This window comes from Eulemur rufifrons, chromosome 1 (genome assembly GCF_041146395.1).
Source record: "Eulemur rufifrons isolate Redbay chromosome 1, OSU_ERuf_1, whole genome shotgun sequence".
Taxonomy (NCBI): domain Eukaryota; kingdom Metazoa; phylum Chordata; class Mammalia; order Primates; family Lemuridae; genus Eulemur; species Eulemur rufifrons.
In genome coordinates this window covers 101,019,311-101,037,907 of record NC_090983.1, presented here as the reverse complement: position 1 = coordinate 101,037,907, position 18,597 = coordinate 101,019,311, and the positions used below count along the sequence as shown (strand labels likewise).

General features: G+C 41.8%; 1 protein-coding gene and 1 non-coding gene across 2 annotated transcripts; one reads left to right on the top strand and one right to left on the bottom strand.

Annotated features, from left to right (window-relative positions):
* The first annotated feature begins 1,654 nt into the window (after positions 1 to 1,654).
* Positions 1,655 to 16,146, top strand: POLR2D (RNA polymerase II subunit D). Its single transcript, XM_069464603.1, has 4 exons — positions 1,655 to 1,735; positions 8,839 to 9,019; positions 13,165 to 13,260; positions 14,334 to 16,146. The coding sequence occupies exons 1-4, from the start codon at positions 1,663 to 1,665 to the stop codon at positions 14,410 to 14,412; spliced, it is 429 nt and encodes a 142-aa protein (XP_069320704.1). The 5' UTR covers positions 1,655 to 1,662; the 3' UTR covers positions 14,413 to 16,146.
* Positions 16,147 to 16,995: 849 nt separating this feature from the next.
* Positions 16,996 to 17,100, bottom strand: LOC138387930 (U6 spliceosomal RNA). Its single transcript, XR_011234014.1, has one exon. It is a non-coding gene; the product is annotated as a U6 spliceosomal RNA (small nuclear RNA).
* Between the last annotated feature and the right edge of the window lie 1,497 nt (positions 17,101 to 18,597).

Here is an 18,597-nt window from a genome sequence, read left to right as displayed (position 1 = left end):
CCTCTTAATGTATTTGATGTTTTCTTTCCATCTGACTCCACGTTAAGAAGCTATACCAGTGCAGTTCTCCCCAGATCCTCCTGAGGCAGGCTCACCTACCCCAACTAGAAGTAACCCTTCTCTCTACTTTGTTTGACTTTCTTTCTCTCAGACAATTTGCCAGCTCTTGCAACAACTACTCTTGGTGAACTCGTTATGGGGATAGATCTATACCTGACTCATCCTTTTATTTATTTATTTATTTTTAATTAATTAATTAATTTTTTTTGAGATAGAGTCTTGCTCTGTCACCCTGGCTAAAGTGCAGTGGCATCATCATAGCTCACAGCAACCTCAAACTCCTGGACCCAAGTGATCCTACTGCCTCAGCCTCCTGAGTAGCTGGGACTACAGCTGTGCACCACCACACCTGGCTAATTTTTTCTATTTTTAGTTGTCCGGCTAATTTCTTTCTTATTTTTAGTAGAGACAGGGGTCTCACTCTTGCTCAGGCTGGTCTCCAACTCCTGACCTCAAGTGGTCCTCCCACCTCGGCCTACCAGAGTGCTAGGATTACAGGCATTAGCCACCATGCTTGGCCCTGACTCATCTTTTTAACCCCAGGACCTTGCACGTAAGTGTTTATAATGACTTCCTGCATGAAAATGTTGTGAAAACATCAGCCTGTGAAATATCACTGTAGGCATTATTTGTTATTCTTTCTTCTCTCTTCATCTCTTGACTTGTCTCTTACCAAGTGTGTACAGAAGATAAAAAGTGTTGCTTATCCACCTGGTCTTTGGGTCCAGCAAATAGTAGGTGCTCTGTAAAGGCCTGTGGGGTGAACAGATGGAAGAAGAGTCCCGCACTGAGTTCCAGGCCCACTTGGACCATCCTGCTGATGTAGGACCACGGACTCCTTCTCAAGACATCTGTCCTGGCCAGGTGCGGTGGCTCATGCCTGTAAACCTAGCACTCTGGGAGGCCAAGGCAGGAGGACTGCTTGAGGCCAGGAGTTTGAGACCAGTCTAAGCAACATAGTGAGACCCTGACTCTACTCAAAAATAAAAAAAATTAGTGGGCCTAGTGGCACAGGCCTGTACTGTAGTCCCAGCTACTGGGGAGGCTAAGGCAGGAGGATCGCTGGAACCCAGGAGTTTGAGGTTGCTGTGAGCTATGATGATGCCACTGCACTCTAGCCAGGGTAACAGAGTGAGACTCTGTCTCAAAAGAAAGAAAAAAAGACATCTGTCCTGCAACTCAAACTGTGCAGGAAAACACTTTGAAATAGTAACAAATTCTGCCAATACTATATATTCTATTATTTTACCCAATACGTTTCTTCGGGAAATACAGATACAGAGAAATTAATTTTGCAAAAATTATTATATTTATAAATCAAAGATATCTCAATTTTATTTTCTTTTGTTAGAGAAAAGGCAAGGGCGTGCTGGAGAAGAGAAGGAGCGCGGATTCCTCCAACGCGAGCCTACGCAGGACATCCCTCGGCGGCCCGGGAGCCCTCAGGCCCCTACACCCCTGGCCAGGTAGTCGCTCCCGCGGGACCTCAGTCTCCGTCCGCGGCATCCTCGGCTCTGCTCCGAGGCAGGCCACGCCCCTTCCGGCGCCGTCGGCTCCCCGTTTCCGCTTCCGGCGGTGGCAGCGGCGGCGCGCGGCGCAACCATGGCGGCTGGTGGCAGCGATCCGCGGGCTGGCGACGTGGAGGAGGACGCTTCACAGCTTATCTTTCCCAAAGGTGGGTCTGGGGCTGCCAGACTTCTCCCGCCTTCTCTCGTGGTCGCAGCAAGTCGGGCGTTATCCGCGCCTCGCCCAAGGCCTGGCCGCAGCGGGCAGCGTGGGGCAGGGAGGAGAGGGGACGCGGACCTGGGAAGGCGCAGCTGGGCTTCGGCAGATCCTGGCGTCGCCTGCTCAGTGCCTTGGGGACAGGGCCGACTTAATTCCACGCCCCCATCGCTGGAAACCTCGGTCCCCAACTCCATCCTGCCTCCTGGACGATCTCTTGCTACCTCTTTTAAGCAGTTTATGTGATAACAAGCCGCGAAGTTCTACAGGAATGCGTCCAAGATAAAACAAAGCCTTACACTAGTTAAAGTGGTAAGGACAGATTATAATCAATAATATAATGTTGCACTATTCCAGAGTGAACTGAATTCAACTTAGATTTGTACAGAACCTCTGGGTGTTTTGAAGGTAAACTGTGAAGGAGTAGGGAGAGGGTGAGCAAGGGCTCAGAAGAGTCGGGAAAATAAGAAATTACAAAAAGCGGGAAAGGGGGGCTGTTGGTCCATGTGACACCCACCTTGGTTTGTTGACTGGGGTGTCTGTCGGAGTCAGACTCTTACCCTTCCACAGAGATTGAGAGATAGGGGCCTTATCTTAAGGTGTTGGCTGAAACAAGCAGTAAATTATTTTGGCAGCCTTGAGTTTTCTCAGGCATGCCTTTTTAAGTGGGACGGGGAGGGCCTTCCTAGAGACGAGATCCTGAGCTTTAGAAACCATGTTAGTGTTTGTTCCAGTCTTTATGGACCAAGTTGAGGCTTAGTCTAAAAGAGGGCTCAGAAGAGCCTGGCTAGAGTTTGGTCAAAGAGATCATCTTTATCAGATGGTAGCAAGTAAAGCACACTTCACTGTCAGGGTACTTCCTCTCCGCAGTGGAATGTATTTCATTTGTAATTTAGAGACCACAATTAAGTAGGACTCGTAAGATTTTAAAATATTTCCCTGAGAGGGCTCACGCTTGTAATCCTAATACTTTGGGAGGCCGAAACCAGAGGGTTGCTTGAGGCCAGGAGTTTGAGACCAGCCTAAGCAACATAGTGAGACCCTGACTCTACTCAAAAATAAAAAAAATTAGTGGGCATGATGGCACAGGCCTGTACTGTAGTCCCAGCTACTGGGGAGGCTGAGGCAGGAGGATCGCTGGAACCCAGGAGTTTGAGACTGCAGTGAGCTATGATGATGGCACTACACTCTAGCCTGGGCAACAGAGCAAGTCTCTGTCTCGGAAAAAAAAAAAAAAAGATTTAAAAGTCTTATGTATTACAGCTATTGAAAAACGCAAAGTAAACAGAGGAAACCTTAATGTCCTTCTGTTTTAAAAATTATTAGATGTACAGTAAAAAGTGAAACTGCACACACCCTTTTCACCCAGAGGAAACTACTGTAAACAGTTTAATGCTTATCCTTCTGAACTAATCCTATGCTTATTTAGAAATATATGTGTGTGCACATACATTTTACCCACAAAAATGAGATTATGCTGTAGAAATCCTACAGCATTTAAAGAATTTGACTATATATTGTATACAACTATTTATTTATTTTTAAGAGATAGAGTCTTGCTTTGTCACCCAGCCTGGAGTGCAGTGGCATCATCATAGCTCACAGCAGCCTCAAATCCTGGTCTCAAGTGATCCTCGTGACTCAGCCTCCCCAGTAGCTGGGACTACAGGTGCACACCACCACGCTTGGCTAATTTTTTAAATTAATTACTTATTTATTTATTTTTGGAGACAAGTCCTCACTCTGTTGCCTGGCTTAAAGTGCAGTGGCATCATCATAGCTCACTGCAGCCTCCAACTCCTGGGCTCAAGCGATCCTCCCACCTCAGCCTCCCTCATATCTGGGACTAGTGGCCTGCTGCCATTTTTTTATTTCATAGAATGAGGGTCAAATGTTTACATAGGACAGATTTATGGAAGTTTTTCGCATAATGGAAATATGTTTCTTCTTTGAGATATAATAACTAAAAACGAGATGGTTTTCTTAATGTCATGATAAATTAAGTCAGTTTTTTATACTTGGGTTTTGCCTAGGTACTTTTTATTTAGTGGGCTTTTTTACACTCTGAAAATATTTGTTTTAATAAAATCAGGTAGCATCTGATACACATGAAGATTTTCTTGAATCTGGTTTACATTTGACCCTTTAACAACACAGGTTTCAACTGCGCTGGTCCACTTATACTGGGTTGCATTTTATTTTTGTTATTGTTGTTATGCAGTCAAACTCAGGTCAGGATGCAAAACCTGAGTATAAAGAAGGCCACCTTTTCATATATGGGTTCCACAGGGCTGATTGTGGGACTTGGGTATGCTCAACCTTTTGGTATAGGCAAGGGTCCTGGAACCAATTATACAGTATACCAAGTGATGACTATAATTAGATCTTAGTTCTATCAAGTAACAGTGTCAGACTTCTGAATATCTATTTTTTTTTTTTTTTTTCTGAGACATGGTCTTGCTCTGTTGCCCAGGCTAGAGTGAAGTGTTGTCATAGCTCACTCAGACTCCTGGGGTCAAGCGATCCTGATGGCTCAGCCTTCCAGAGTGCTAGGATTACAGGTGTGAGCCATGTTTTTAACTTCTCTGCTGATACATGCATATAAAATGTTTATTGTGTAAAGCAAAGCCATACAGGGGTGGGGAACCTGCGGCCTCAAGGGCACAATGTGGTCCTCCAGATCCCCAAGTGCGGTCCCTCAACCAAATCCAAACTTCACCGAACAAATTCCTTTATTAAAAGGATTTGTTCTGTGAAATGTGGATTCAGTCAAAAGGAACTGGAGGATCCAGAAGGCCACAGATTCCCCACCCCTGCCGGGTGAGTTCAATTGGAGGTAGAAGAGAAGTGATTAAGAAGTTAAAAATAAAACTGAAATGCTTCCGTCTATGAAATAAAGATACCTGAACTAAAATAAAATCCTGAGATCCCCCAACCCCTGCCTCCAACTATGCAGACCTCTTCTTGGCCAAGGGTCCCCTAGAAAATCCTTAAAACTGAGTTCTTGACCATGTGGCTTGTCTCCGATTAACAGACTTCCTTATCCTAAAACATTCCAAGCCTTTAGACAAAGCTTTATTTCTTTAACCAATTACAAATCAAAGACTCTTTGAACCTACCTATAAACTGTAAGCCCCCACTTTGAGATCTCCCACCTTTTCAGGCCAAACTAATGTACGTCTTCCATTTATTGATTTAGGATTTTATCTGCAGTTCCTATCTCCCTAAAATGTATAAAAACAGACAAAACAAAGGGGTGGGACCACTTGCTCGAGACTTCTTTGGTGTGGCTTCCCAGGCTGCAGTCACACATGTTTGACTTAGAATCAATCTCTTTAAATTATTTTACAGACTTTGGAGTTTTTTTCCATTAACAAATATCAAAATGAAAAATTTATTTATTATGTATTTTAGAATACATACAGATACATAGAAACAATAGTAAGTACTGACAAGATGAGGAAAGAGTGTCTTTAATGGTAGTTTTCATGAGCATATTTGTCCAGAAATAAAATGTGTCCTTCATCTATTGATGCCAATTAACAGCAGCCATATTGAAGAAGTTAGGAAGTAATCTCTTTTTCCCAAAAAGGATTATATAATCCCAGTCACTCCTTCCCCTACCTAAAAAGATCCTCCAAACCATTTTGTGATAGAGAGGAAAATGTGCAGTATAAGAAGACCATTGAGTCGGGCATGGTAGCGTGGGCCTGTAGTCCCCAGCTACCTGGGAGGCTGAGGTGGGAAGATTGCTGAGCCTAGGAGTTCAAGGCTATGGTGAGCTATGATCTCACCGCTGCACTCCAGCCTGGGTGACAGTGCAAAACCTCTTAAAAAAAAGAAAAAAGACCATCTGAAAATGCCACTCTTCTCATAAAATAATTATTAATGGTTGTAATGAAGGATCCTCAAGAAAATTCCCATGTGGGATACTGGCTAAGGAATTGCTTTTCCTTCTTAGGAACAGGATTAATAAATTGTGGCAATTGTTCTTAAAATATCTGCACAAGGGGGGATAACATGCAGATCTCCTGATCTACTTCCTTTTGAATCCAAATAAATTGTGCGTATGTATGACTTCACCTAGAAAATGTTTGTTGGGATTAGCCATAGGAGGAGGTCTTGGGTCCCTCCTCTCCATAGTTCTAGAAAAGTGTCTGAGCCTCTCACTCGCCCACCACGCCTGTTTGTTGGTGCTGAATCCTGGAGATGCCTTCGAAAGGCTCCGTGCTGGCTCTCAGGCACCCCTTTCCTAGGCCCTCTGAATGACACCTTTCCTTGGCTGAAAGGAGGGGAAAGTAATATATAAGTAGTACTTGGGCATTGCCCTTACAGGTAATAGGGACAGGTGACTAGTTTCCTGGTGTCCTAAAAGTTCCATCACATTACATTTGATGAGTAAATTTAGTTTAGAAAGGGGATCATCTCTCACTTTGGCTGATTTCTCCAGGAGTCTTAGGAGCATCAGTAGCTATGACAAACTTAGTGGTGATAGTTTTACTTACTAGTAAATGTTGTGTGATTCTTACTATTAGTAATACATGTTTAGCCTTCTTTTTTTTTTTTTTTTTTTGAGTCAGGATTTCGCTCTGTCCTTGAGGCTGGAGTACAGTGGCACCATCGTAGCTCACTCCAGCCTCAAACTCCTGAGCTCAGGCAATCCTCTGGCCTCAGACCTCTGAGTCGCTGGGACTACAGCCATATGCCACCATGCCTGGCTAAGTTTTTAAGCTTTTGTAGAGACAAGGTTTCATCATAGTACCTGGCTGGTCTTGAACTCCTGGCCTCAAGTGATCCTCCCACCTCAGACTCCCAAAGCTCTGGGATTACAGAGATGAGCCACCGTGTCTGACTGTTTAGACTCTTAATTCCCATTTTCTAAAGCCGTATTAATGCTGTAGCCTCAGACTGAGACTGGCCAGCTAATTAGATGCTTCTTCCTCTATTTTTTCTTTTTATGGCCTTACATCACTTGTTATTGTTTCTTCAGAGCTTTGGTGTCAGTCCTGATACTTAATGGCACCTTCTTTTTTTTTTTTTTTTTTTTTTGAGACAGAGTCTCACTCTGTTGCCCAGGCTAGAGTGAGTGCCGTGGCGTCAGCCTAGCTCACAGCAACCTCAAACTCCTGAGCTCAAGGGATCCTCCTGTCTCAGCCTCCCGAGTAGCTGGGACTACAGGCATGCACCACCATGCCCGGCTAATTTTTTCTATATATATATTTTTAGCTGTCCATATAATTTCTTTCTATTTTTAGTAGAGATGGGGTCTCGCTCTTGCTCAGGCTGGAATGGCACCTTCTTTGCTCATTTCTGTGAGACAGTAGTTTCTTCATCTATACTTATACTACCTCAGAGAGTTAAAGATGAAAAGAAGTAAAGTTCTTGGTATACAGTAGACACTCAGTGTGGTGTATCCGTATTATAGGCTAATGGAATGGAAAAGAATTGTGGGTGCTTTGAGGTTCTTCTTGTTCAAACTCTATTGCCCTCCGGTAGAAAATGGCTTTTGGTTGCCTATTATATTCAGTAGTACATTTCAGATAAAAATACTGTTACCTTCTGATGCACCATGTAAACTGTCCCCGTTGTGAAAGGAGAGTAAAGCTCTTGTCACCTAGCTGGAGAAGTGGGAAGGCGTTACTCTGATGGAGGTGTTAGTGATTTCATCAATAGTAAACAGACCCATAGCACATGTAAATGTGAAATTACAAGTCATTTTGGCTTTTCCTCACGTTGCTTCCTCTTCATTGTGAAATAAACGTGAATTCGTGTTTACAAATAGTTCCTCGTCTAGGGGAATTCACTGATAGGGGAAAGGCAGATAAAAACCAGCTCTAATACTTTGAGATAAATATTAGCAACATATGATCCTATAGGAGCATAAGGGAGAAAATGATTTTCCTAAGGGAATAGTTGCATTTTTAATAGTGTTATGCTGAAAATACAGGAAAAGGTTGCTATATATTACAGAAAGGAGCCATAATTTCTTTCTCTCTCTCTCTCTTTTTTTTTTTTTTTGAGACAGAGTCTCGCTCTGTTGCCCGGGCTAGAGTGCCGTGGCATCAGCCTGGCTCACAGCAACCTCAAACTCCTGGGCTCAAGCGATCCTTCTCCCTCAGCCTCCCGAGTAGCTGGGACTACAGGCATGCACCACCATGCCCAGCTAATTTTTGTTTTTCTATATATATTTTTAGCTGTCCAAATCATTTCTTTCTATTTTTAGTAGAGAAGGGGCTCTTGCTCAAGCTGGTCTCGAACTCCTGACCTCAAGCGATGCTCCTGCCTCGGTCTCCCAGAGTGCTAGGATTACAAGCGTCAGCCACTGCCCCCGGCCTCTTTCTCTCTTTCAACCCTAATTTTTAAAAGATTGCTTATAGTAGATTTGTGCAGGTACAAAAATAGAATTTGGGGTACATTATTAGACACTTGACCCTATGTAACATGTAATAATTCTTAAAGTTGAGAGTATGATATTAGCATTATGGGAATATAAAGATTATGAGCTCAGGCAGGCTAGAGGGAAGTTATTGTCGATGTGCTCCTTTTTTTTTTGTTTGTTTTTGAGACAGAGTCTCGCTCTGTTGCCCGGGCTAGAGTGCCGTGGCGTCAGCCTCGCTCACAGCAACCTCAAACTCCTGGGCTCAAGCAATTCTACTGCCTCAGCCTCCCGAGTAGCTGGGACTGCAGGCATGCGCCACCATGCCCAGCTAATTTTTTCTATATATTTTTAGTTGTCCAGATTCTTTCTTTCTATTTTTTTAGTAAAGATGGGTTCTTGCGATGTGCTCCTTTTGAAATCAGTGTCTGGCCTAATTAGGATAATGATGCGTCATTATTTAATAGCATGTCTAGGTCAGGTTCTTTGGTGTCAGAAACCGTCTATCTCATCTATTCTCCTGTATCTTGTGATACACGAGTGTGGATGAAAGTAAAAATGTGGAGTAGGAAGCCCCTGATTTCTGCAGGGGCAGAGACATGTTCAAATGCAAAATGGACATTTAGAAGCAGACTTTTGAAGGAATATTTTCAGTTGACATTTATGCTTCTCACAAATAGAGTTTGAAACAGCTGAAACACTTCTAAATTCAGAAGTTCATATGCTCCTGGAGCATCGAAAGCAACAGAATGAGAGTGCGGAGGATGAACAGGAACTCTCGGAGGTCTTCATGAAAACATTAAACTACACATCCCGTTTTAGTCGTTTCAAAAACAGAGAGACCATTGCCAGTGTTCGGAGGTGAGTGTTAAACATTTTTATTAATTTAAACTGTTGGACAACAACTGCATAGAGAACACTATCTCCTCTCACCCTCTTCCCCCAGGCATCATCTGTGAATTTCATATAAGTAAAATAATGTCTTTGTTGAAAATTTTAGAATTATCTATGAGGCCAAAATTTCCTTTAGCTCTCCTTTTTACATTGCAAATCTGTTATCTTCTCACAAAGTAACTAATGTCCTAAATGCATTCTCTTTGTTAATACAGAGTTTAGGAGCTTCTGGATTACTGAACACATGTAGGTTCCTGAAGGCATGTTCACAGAGGGCACCATTGTAAAAAAAAAAAAAAACAAAACACATAGTCTGGCTGGGTGCGGTGGCTCACGCCTGTAATCCTAGCACTTTCAGAGGCAGAAGAGGCAGGAAGATTGCTTGAGGCCAGGAGTTCAAGACCAGCCTGAACATGGCTGGGTACGGTGGCTCACGCTCGTAATCCTAGCACTCTGGGAGGCTGAGGCGGGAGGATGGTTCGAGCTCAGGAGTTCGAGACCAGCCTGAGCAAGAGCAAGACCCCATCTCTACTTAATAAAATAGAAATTAGCTGGACAACTTAAAAAAAAAAAAAAAAAAATATATATATATATATATATATATATGTATACATATATACAAAAAATTAGCTGGGCATGGTGGCACATGCCAGTAGTCCCAGTTACTCGGGAGGCTGAGGCAGTAGGATTGCTTGAGCCTAGGAGTTTGAGGTTGCTGTGAGCTAGGCAGACACCATGGCACTCTATCTAGCCTGGGCAACAGAGTGAGATTCTGTCTCAAAAAAAAAAAAAAGTCTAAAGTTTGTACAAAATGGAATAGTCTCTAAAGGCTTAATTCACATTAGAACTTCAAATGGCAAGCTGATTCTCATGAAGTAATGTTCATCCTCAAGAAAATCAAAGACATGGTAAGATACCCAAGTAGATTTAGAAAGATTAAAAAGAATGGGAAACCCAGTGTAACAAGTTGGGGAACAACTCTTTTATTCATTGTTGGTGGAAAAGTATATTGGTAAAAAGCCCTTTTAGAGCACAGGCTGGCACTGGATTTCCAAAACTTTCAAGACAGGGATATCTTTTTTTTTTTTTTGTTTTGTTTTTTTTTAGTAGAGACGGGGTCTCGCTCTTGCTCAGGCTGGTCTCGAACTGCTGAGCTCAAGCGATCCCCCCGCCTCGGCCTCCCAGAGTGCTAGGATTACAGGTGTGAGCCACCACCCCTGGCCTGTTTAAAATTTTTTGATTGACATATACTTGTACGTATTTGTGGAGTACACAGTGATGTTTTGATGCTTACGATGTATACTAATCAGTGTAATTAGCATATCTATCATCTCGAACATTTGTCATTTCTTTGTGTTGGAAACATTCAATATCCTCCTTCCAGTTCAGACTATTTATTGTTAACTTAGTCATGCTGCAGTGATATGGAACATTAGAACACTTCTGACACCAGATGTTGGGGGGGAATTCTCCACATACCAAGCAGTTCTCCAGTGACACAAGCTGGGTGTCCTGTAAGTCCCACATTAGGTACTCAATTACATAAAAGTGCCCCCTCACCACTTCACATGCCAATTGCAAATCAAGGTTGTGACCTGTACCTGTGACTGGTTGGCTATAAATTGGGGCTCCCATGACCCCCTCCCTGAGTTAGCTTAATTTGCTAGAGTGGGTCAGAGAACTGAGGGAAACACTTTACTTATATTTACCCATTTATTACAAAGGATATTTTTTTTTTTTTTTTTTTTTGAGACAGAGTCTCACTCTGTTGCCCAGGCTAGAGTGAGTGCCGTGGCATCAGCCTAGCTCACAGCAACCTCAAACTCCTGAGCTCAAGCGATCCTCCTGTCTCAGCCTCCCGAGTAGCTGGGACTACAGGCATGCACCACCATGCCCGGCTAATTTTTTCTATATATATATTTTTAGCTGTCCATATAATTTCTTTCTATTTTTAGTAGAAACGGGGTCTCGCTCTTGCTCAGGCTGGTCTCGAACTCCTGAGCTCAAACGATCTGCCCACCTCGGCCTCCCAGAGTGCTAGGATTACAGGCGTGAGCCACCACGCCCGGCCTACAAAGGATATTTTTAAAGGATGCAGATTAACCAGATGAAGAGATACATAGGGCAAGATGGTATTAGGGTAGGATACCTCTTGGCACTTACGTGTGTTCTTCACCAACCAGAAACTCTGAACTCTGTCCTTTTGGGGTTTTTATGGCGGCTTCATTACATAGGCATGATTGATTACAACCATTTGGCATTGGCAATCAACTCAACCTTCAAACTGTCTCCCCTCCCTGGGGGTGAGGGACTGAAAGTTCCTACCCTCTAATTACGCAGATGGTTTCCCTGGCAACCAGCCCCCAACCAGAGATTATCCAGGAGCCCACCAAGAGTCACCTCATTAAAACAAAAGATTCTCTATGACTCTTTCAGGGTATTTAGGAGCTCTGAGTTAGGAACCGGAGCCAGAGACCAAATATAGTAGAACAAAAGATTTTCCTAGTGCCCCCGTCCACAAGGTTTTAGGAGCTGTTTGTCAGGAACTGGGGCAGAGAATCATTCATAGTGTTCAAAAAGCATTATTTGTAAAAGTTGAGTAATTGGAAACAACCGAAATGTTTAATAGGTGGAAATATGATACATAAATTATGGTACAACATTTTAATGGATTGCTATGTTCAAGGTAGAGTTAGATGTATGTACAACCATGGAAATCAGCAAGTGTATTGTTGAGTGAAAAAAGGAACAGTTACATAATATTTGTTATGATTCCTTTTGTTTAAAAATGTATATACAAAACGAGGGAGAGAGTCTCCATAAAAATGTTAACACTGGTTATTTGATTATTTCTTCGTCAAATTTCAGGTTATTTTCACCATTTTGGTACTATTTTTTTTGTTTTGTTTTGTTTCTTTGTTTTTTTGTTTTTCTTTTTAAAAGTCAAGAAGATAATTTGGTATTATTTGTAAACAAGCATTTGTTCATTTTATAGCAAACCCCTCCACATACGTGCATATACTACATTATGAAACTCTTTTCATGTACTAAGTCTATAGGCTTTTTTAATTAACAAAATGAAAATAGCTTAAGTGACAAAAAGTTACAGAATGTATAATTCTATATTCTAAAACGTAGCATGATAATATTGATTTTGTTTAGGTAGTTATCTGGGTAACTTATTTTTCTGTCTTTCTATATTTTCTAAATTTTTACAGTAGCTGCTGTTATGCTTATAACAGAATGATAAGAAGCACTGTAAATGTTTTGTTTCTTAACAGAAAACGGTCATGTCTGGAAACAAATTTGCCATGGATGAGTACTGTTTTAAGGGGTAGATGCATAAAAATCCAAGATAGTATTTGTATTGATAATATTTTTATAGGATTTGGACATTTTTAAAACATTTACAATAAGATGCAGTTTACACATAGATTTACACAAAGGGTATGCTGTATTTATTTTTAGATAAATTTAAAAGAGATTTACTTCCATTTCCAAAGACCTAATAGTTTGGGGACATCTAGCATCGTGTGTTTGACATGTAATTAACAATGAAGGGAGCAAAGAAGAGTAGTAGGAAGAGCAGAGGGCAACAAAATAAACTCCTGGGTGAAAGGTTGTGTAGTCCTTTCACAACCTGAGTGAGTTATATAGGGGTTTTTCACAAGTTGTGATGGCAGATGCTTCACCTTCCTGTGCTTTCCTCACTTGCATTGTCTTTGCTTGCTTTTGCTAGAGCTTCCTGTTCTTCAGGGGTAGAAATAGGAAGTGATTTGAAAATGGGATTCTGTAGCCAATATAACTATAATCAAAAGATTGCATTATGCTCTACTTTTTCTATTCCTTACTAGCTACATTTTTTAAGTTGATACATAATATTTGTACATATTTATGAGGTACATGTGATACTTTGTTACATGCTTAGAATATCTAATGATCAAGTCAGGGTATTAAGGGCATCTGTCACCTTGAGTATTTATCATTTCTATGTGTTGGGAACACTTTAAGTCCTCCCTTTGAGGTATTTTGAAATGCTACTTTGATCGACTTTTCCTATTGATGATTCTCTGATTTTTTTAGTTTGTTTTTATTTCTCTCCCTATGATTAGCTTACTACTCCAGAAAAAGCTTCATAAGTTTGAGTTGGCCTGTTTGGCCAACCTTTGCCCAGAGACTGCTGAGGAGTCCAAGGCTCTGATCCCAAGGTTAGTACCAATTGTGATAAATTCTGTGTATACTGGATAAATACCTACACATATAATTGCTACAGTAGAAAGGTGTATGTATTTAAAATTTGGGTAGATAATGCCAGTATTGAATGAGAGTGCCTTTTTAACAGTGTATGAGATTGATGGTTTTATACCACGCCAAGTGATAGCCAGACTATGGAACAGCTGGAACTCAAAATGATGGTAGGAGTGCAAAGTAGTACAATCATTTTTAGGGCAATTTGGCTATGTCTAATAAAGTTAAAGGTGAATTCACCCCATGAGCCAAAAATCCATTCCTAGGTACATGTCCTAAAGGCAGCCCACACAGGTTTACAAGAAGATGTGTATTCCAGTGTTCATTGGTGCATTGTTGGTGACAGCAGAAATTTGACAACAGTCTGTAGGTCAATAAGAGAATGGATAAATGAATCATTGTATGGCCATACAGTGTTGATGTTTTTTTTTATGTCCTCCTCCCCCTCCCCCAGGCTCTTTTGGCCATACAGTGTTTATTGTACAGCAGTGAAAAAAATTAACAAGCAAGAACAACATGGAATAATATCAACACATGCCAAAATGACTTTTGAGGAAAAAAGTTGCAGAAGCATACCTACTATATGATGCCATTTCTTATATAAAGTTTAAAAACAGTGCTATATGTTACTTATGGATACATGTATGTATAAGTGTAAAAATGTGTATGGGAATGATAAATACCAAATTTAGGACAGTATCAATAATTATTTCTGGGTAGCAGGGGAAGGTACTGGACTGGGAGAGCATACACAGAGCCCTCAGTTATTCCTGTTACGCTTATTAAGGAAACCTAAGTCAAGTAGGGCTGTTAAAGCTATTTTTTATATCTTTTGTGTGTTTGAAATATTTTGTAATGTTTTTAAAAGGAAAAGCAGAAAAAAAACACAGTTGGAAGGTAAAGATGTCGGAGGTGTGGGGAAGAGATGACCATGCCTCAAAGAAGAATGTGGGGGAATTGCCAATCACTAAGTCACTCTTTGTTTTGTTTTGTCTTGTTTTGTTTTGTTTTGGTTTTGGTTTTCTTCTTGTAGCCTGGAGGGGCGGTTTGAAGACGAGGAGCTGCAGCAGATTCTTGATGATATCCAGACAAAGCGCAGCTTTCAATATTAATCTCCAGACGTCACTCTGCTGCTTGGGAGGACCATGTGCCCAGCACAGCACCACCTTCCCAGGGTCTGTGTCTGACTTGCACGGGAATTCTATTGCAGAAGACAGTTGGGCTTCTTTGGAGAAAACATCCCAGCTGGTGTTGGCTTACATTGCTGTTTCGAATGACTGTTAGACCATGATGACATGTAATCTTGGAGCAGCCGTGCAGTGGCTGCCTGTGGCTTCCTGAATGTGCCTCTGGGAAGGGTAAAGGGTAGGGGGTGCATAAGCCACACTGTTGACTGCCTCATCTCGTGGTTTTTGGCCCCTGCATCATTTTTTATTCTTAATGTTTTAATTTCAGTGTGTTTATACTTTTTGAAACTAGACCAGAACTTAGTAAACTTAGGTACAGAAAGAACAATCTTACCTAGATCCCAAAGGAAGAATTAAACCGGTGTCATTGTTTGAAATTCTTCTTTTTTTTTTTTTTTTTTTAAGACAGAGTCTCACTCTGTCACCCTGGCTAGAGTGCCGTGGCATCAGCCTAGCTCACAGCTACCTCAAACTCCTGGGCTCAAGCCATCCTCCTGCCTCAGCCTCCCGAATAGCTGGGACTATAGGCATGCGCAACCATGCCCGGCTAATTTTTTCTATATATATTTTTAGTTGTCCATATAATTTGTTTGTATTTATAGTAGAGACGGGGTCTCGCTCTTGCTCAGGCTGGTCTCGAACTCCTGACCTCAAGCCATCCTCCCGCCTCGGCCTCCCAGAGTGCTAGGATTACAGGCATGAGCCACTGTGCCTGGCCGAAATTCTTAAAGGGTGAGAGTTGTTGTTAATGACTGAGAGAGCCTTGGCATCATTGTGCCTAACCAAGAGTCAGGGGGGAAGCAGTTACACCTGGAAACAACTGTGCTGATTTTGTGGGACCCATAGCCTGTAGTAGACAGCTGCTTTGCCCTTTTTCTTGGGCTTGTGGAATGTGGATTTGAAGTAAGTGGTCCTGAACCACTTATTATGTCACCTTTGAATTAAGATGTTTGCTTTGGCCGGCACGGTGGCTCATGTCCGTAATCTTAGCATTCTGGGAGGCTGAGGCAGAAGGATCGCTCAAGGTCAGGAATTAGAGACCAGCCTCAGCAAAAGCGAGACCCTGTCTCTACTAAAAAAAAAAATTAGAAATTAGCCAGACAACTAAAAATATATAAAAAAAAAATTAGCCGGGCATGGTGGCGCATGCCTGTAGTCCCAGCTACTTAGGAGGCTGAGGCAGGAGTATCGCTTGAGCCCAGGAGTTTGAGGTTGCTGTGAGCTAGGCTTACACGGAAGCACTCTAGCCTGGGCAACAGAGTGAGACTCTGTCTCAGAAAAAAAAAAAGAAAAAAAAAGATGTTTCCTTTATAGGCTATGCTTGAAGATCTGAACACTTTTAAAGGGTCCTCTCGTGGGGCATGCAGTCTAAACCTCTGGCTTGCTACTTAGCAACAGGTGTTCTATGTTGGGGGTAATTTGAAAGGAGGGAGTCTGCCCTTTCTTGAGCCACTACAGTGAAGTCACTTGATCTAAGGCTAGGTGGGGAAACTCTTGAATAGCCAAACAATCTGGCTTTGATTTTTCTGAAGGGAAATATGCCTGTATTCTTCACAATTTGGGGGATCTTCTTTGGGGCACTTGTTGACTGTATATCAATATGTGATCCAAGGAAAAAGCTGCAGAACAAAGTTGGCTTTAAAAGTCAAGGTAGTTTTATGTCTGCTACTGGCTAAAGCAAAAATAAAAAATTCTTATTTTTATAAATTCTTTCAGTTTCCAAAGTCACATGGTTTCTAAATAATAAATATTCATTTGTTTTCTACGTCCCATCTCATAGATGTAAAAATAACAAATATTCTTGATGGATGTGGGGAGGAAATAATCTTTGTAGCCTTTTGCATTATCACGTCTTTGAGCCTCCTCAGTTTTCTTAGTTGTAAGATATGGATAATAATAGTATCTACCCCATAGATATTTTGACAAGATCGAGCAAGGAAATTATTAAAGAGCCTGGAGGTATCTGTCACATGTTATGTCCCAATAAATGTTTTTTATTAACACATCAGGCAGATGAGCACGTATAGATAGATGATAAGTCATCTTGCTTTGTAGGAATTAGTGCAAGAATTTGATAGCATAACAACTGATAATGCTATCAGACTATGAAAACAAACCAAATTGCTTACTCCTTAAATCTGCAGAATTGAAACAGCAGAACATCTGGGGGAGGAGTGACAAAATAAATTTTTAAAAAATCTGAAAAATTGCCAGCTGCAGCAATGGCTCAGGCCTGTAATCCTAGCACTCTTGAGAGGCCAAGGCGGGAGGCTTGCTTGAGCCCAGGAGTTGGAGACCAGCCTGAGCAAAAGCGAGACCCCATCTCTACTATAAATAGAAAAAATTAGCCAGGCATGGTGGTGCACATCTGTAGTCCCAGCTACTCGGGAAGCTGAGGCAGGAGGATCGCTTGAGCCTAGGACTTTAAAGTTGCTGTGAGTTAGGCTGATGCCACAGCACTTGCCCAGGCAAGAGTAAGACTCTTAAAAAAAAAAAAAAATCTGCAGAATTATTCATTAATGCTTCATGAATTTGCATGTCATCCTTGTGCAGGGACAATGCTAATCATCTCTGTGTTCCAATTTGGTATAGAGTTCGAGATTACAGTGAGCTATGATCACACCACTGTACTCCAGCTTGGGAAACAGAGTAAGACTGTCTAAAAAAAAAAACAAAACAAAAAAAACCAAGGTGTTTCACCTTTTAAGGCTTCCAATATTCATATTTTATAATACTACTAATAAATGTGGGCCAGGCACAGAAATACTTGTGGATTTATGGATGGATAGCCTTATAAACTCAGACCAACTTCTGTCTCCTGAGCCATATAAACACCAGCCTGTGGCCACTAATGTCCTAAATGCATTCTCCTTGTTAATACAGAGTTTAGGAGCTTCTGGATTGCTGAACACATGGTGGTTCCTGAAGGGTAGCGCGTTCACGGAGGGCATGGAAGCTCCACGCCCCTTCCCCCCATACCTTGCCCTGCACATCTCTTCATCTGTGCCTTCATGTGATGCTGATGATGCAACATTGCATTCACACTTGAAACTGACAGCTGCTAACCCCAGACTTGCCATGCTGCCTAAAGTACAACAGTTACTGATGTTACCACCTCATCCTTGGATGACCGAGTGGCATGACCAAGCCATTTTGAATGTCTAACTTACAGTTGTGCAAAACCCATGAAATAGACTAAGACATGGGTTGGAACTATCCATTTCAAGGTCTATAGATCCGCAAGAGCAGCAGACCCAGAGTTCCCTTTCTTGGCTGTGCTGGGATAGGTGGGTACCAGGCTGACAAAAACAGTGTAGTAATAAAGAAAAGGGGCTACTCACTGCCCCAACAGTCTTGAGCCACAGCCAGGATGCTGTCCTTGTTTCACACACGATGCTTCTGTTGTGTTCTTTTAGTTGAAAGCAATAAATCTATTTTCCCTCTTAAAAAAAAAAATTACAGAGTTTAACACTTCTCCATATTCAAAGACAAAGGGAAGTTACAAGATATTTGAAAAAATACTTTTAAACTTAGTGATAGAAACAAAAGATGGAAAAATTGTAAAAATTGAAAACTTTAAAGTCATTAGCTTTTAAAAAGGCTATCAACACACTGATAATCTGCTGTTTCTAGTTACTTTTACAATTTTCTCCCCTTTATGTGTGTTTCACAATTTCATTACAAGGTGTTTAGGTATGGGTTCTTCCCTCCAGAGCCCCTGAGACAGTCTCACTCTGTCGCTCCTGCTGGAGTGCAGTGGCATCATCACAGCTCACTGCAAGCTCAAACTCCTGGGCTCAAGCAATCCTCCTGCCTCAGCCTCCCAAGCTGGGACTACAGGCATTCACCGCTACGTCCAGCTATTTTTTTCCATTTTTAGTGGAGACGGGGTCTCACTCTTGCTCAGGCTGGTCTTGAACTCCTGACCGGAAGTGATCCTCCCACCTCAGCCTCCCAGAGTGCTAGGATTACAGGTGTGAGCTATGGCACCAGGCCTGGATTGTTCATCCTATTTGACAGTTACTGTGCTGCCTCTATCTGTGGATTCATGTCTTTTATGATTTGGGACAATTTAGTCATTGCCACTAAAGCAGTTTTTTTCTCATTCTT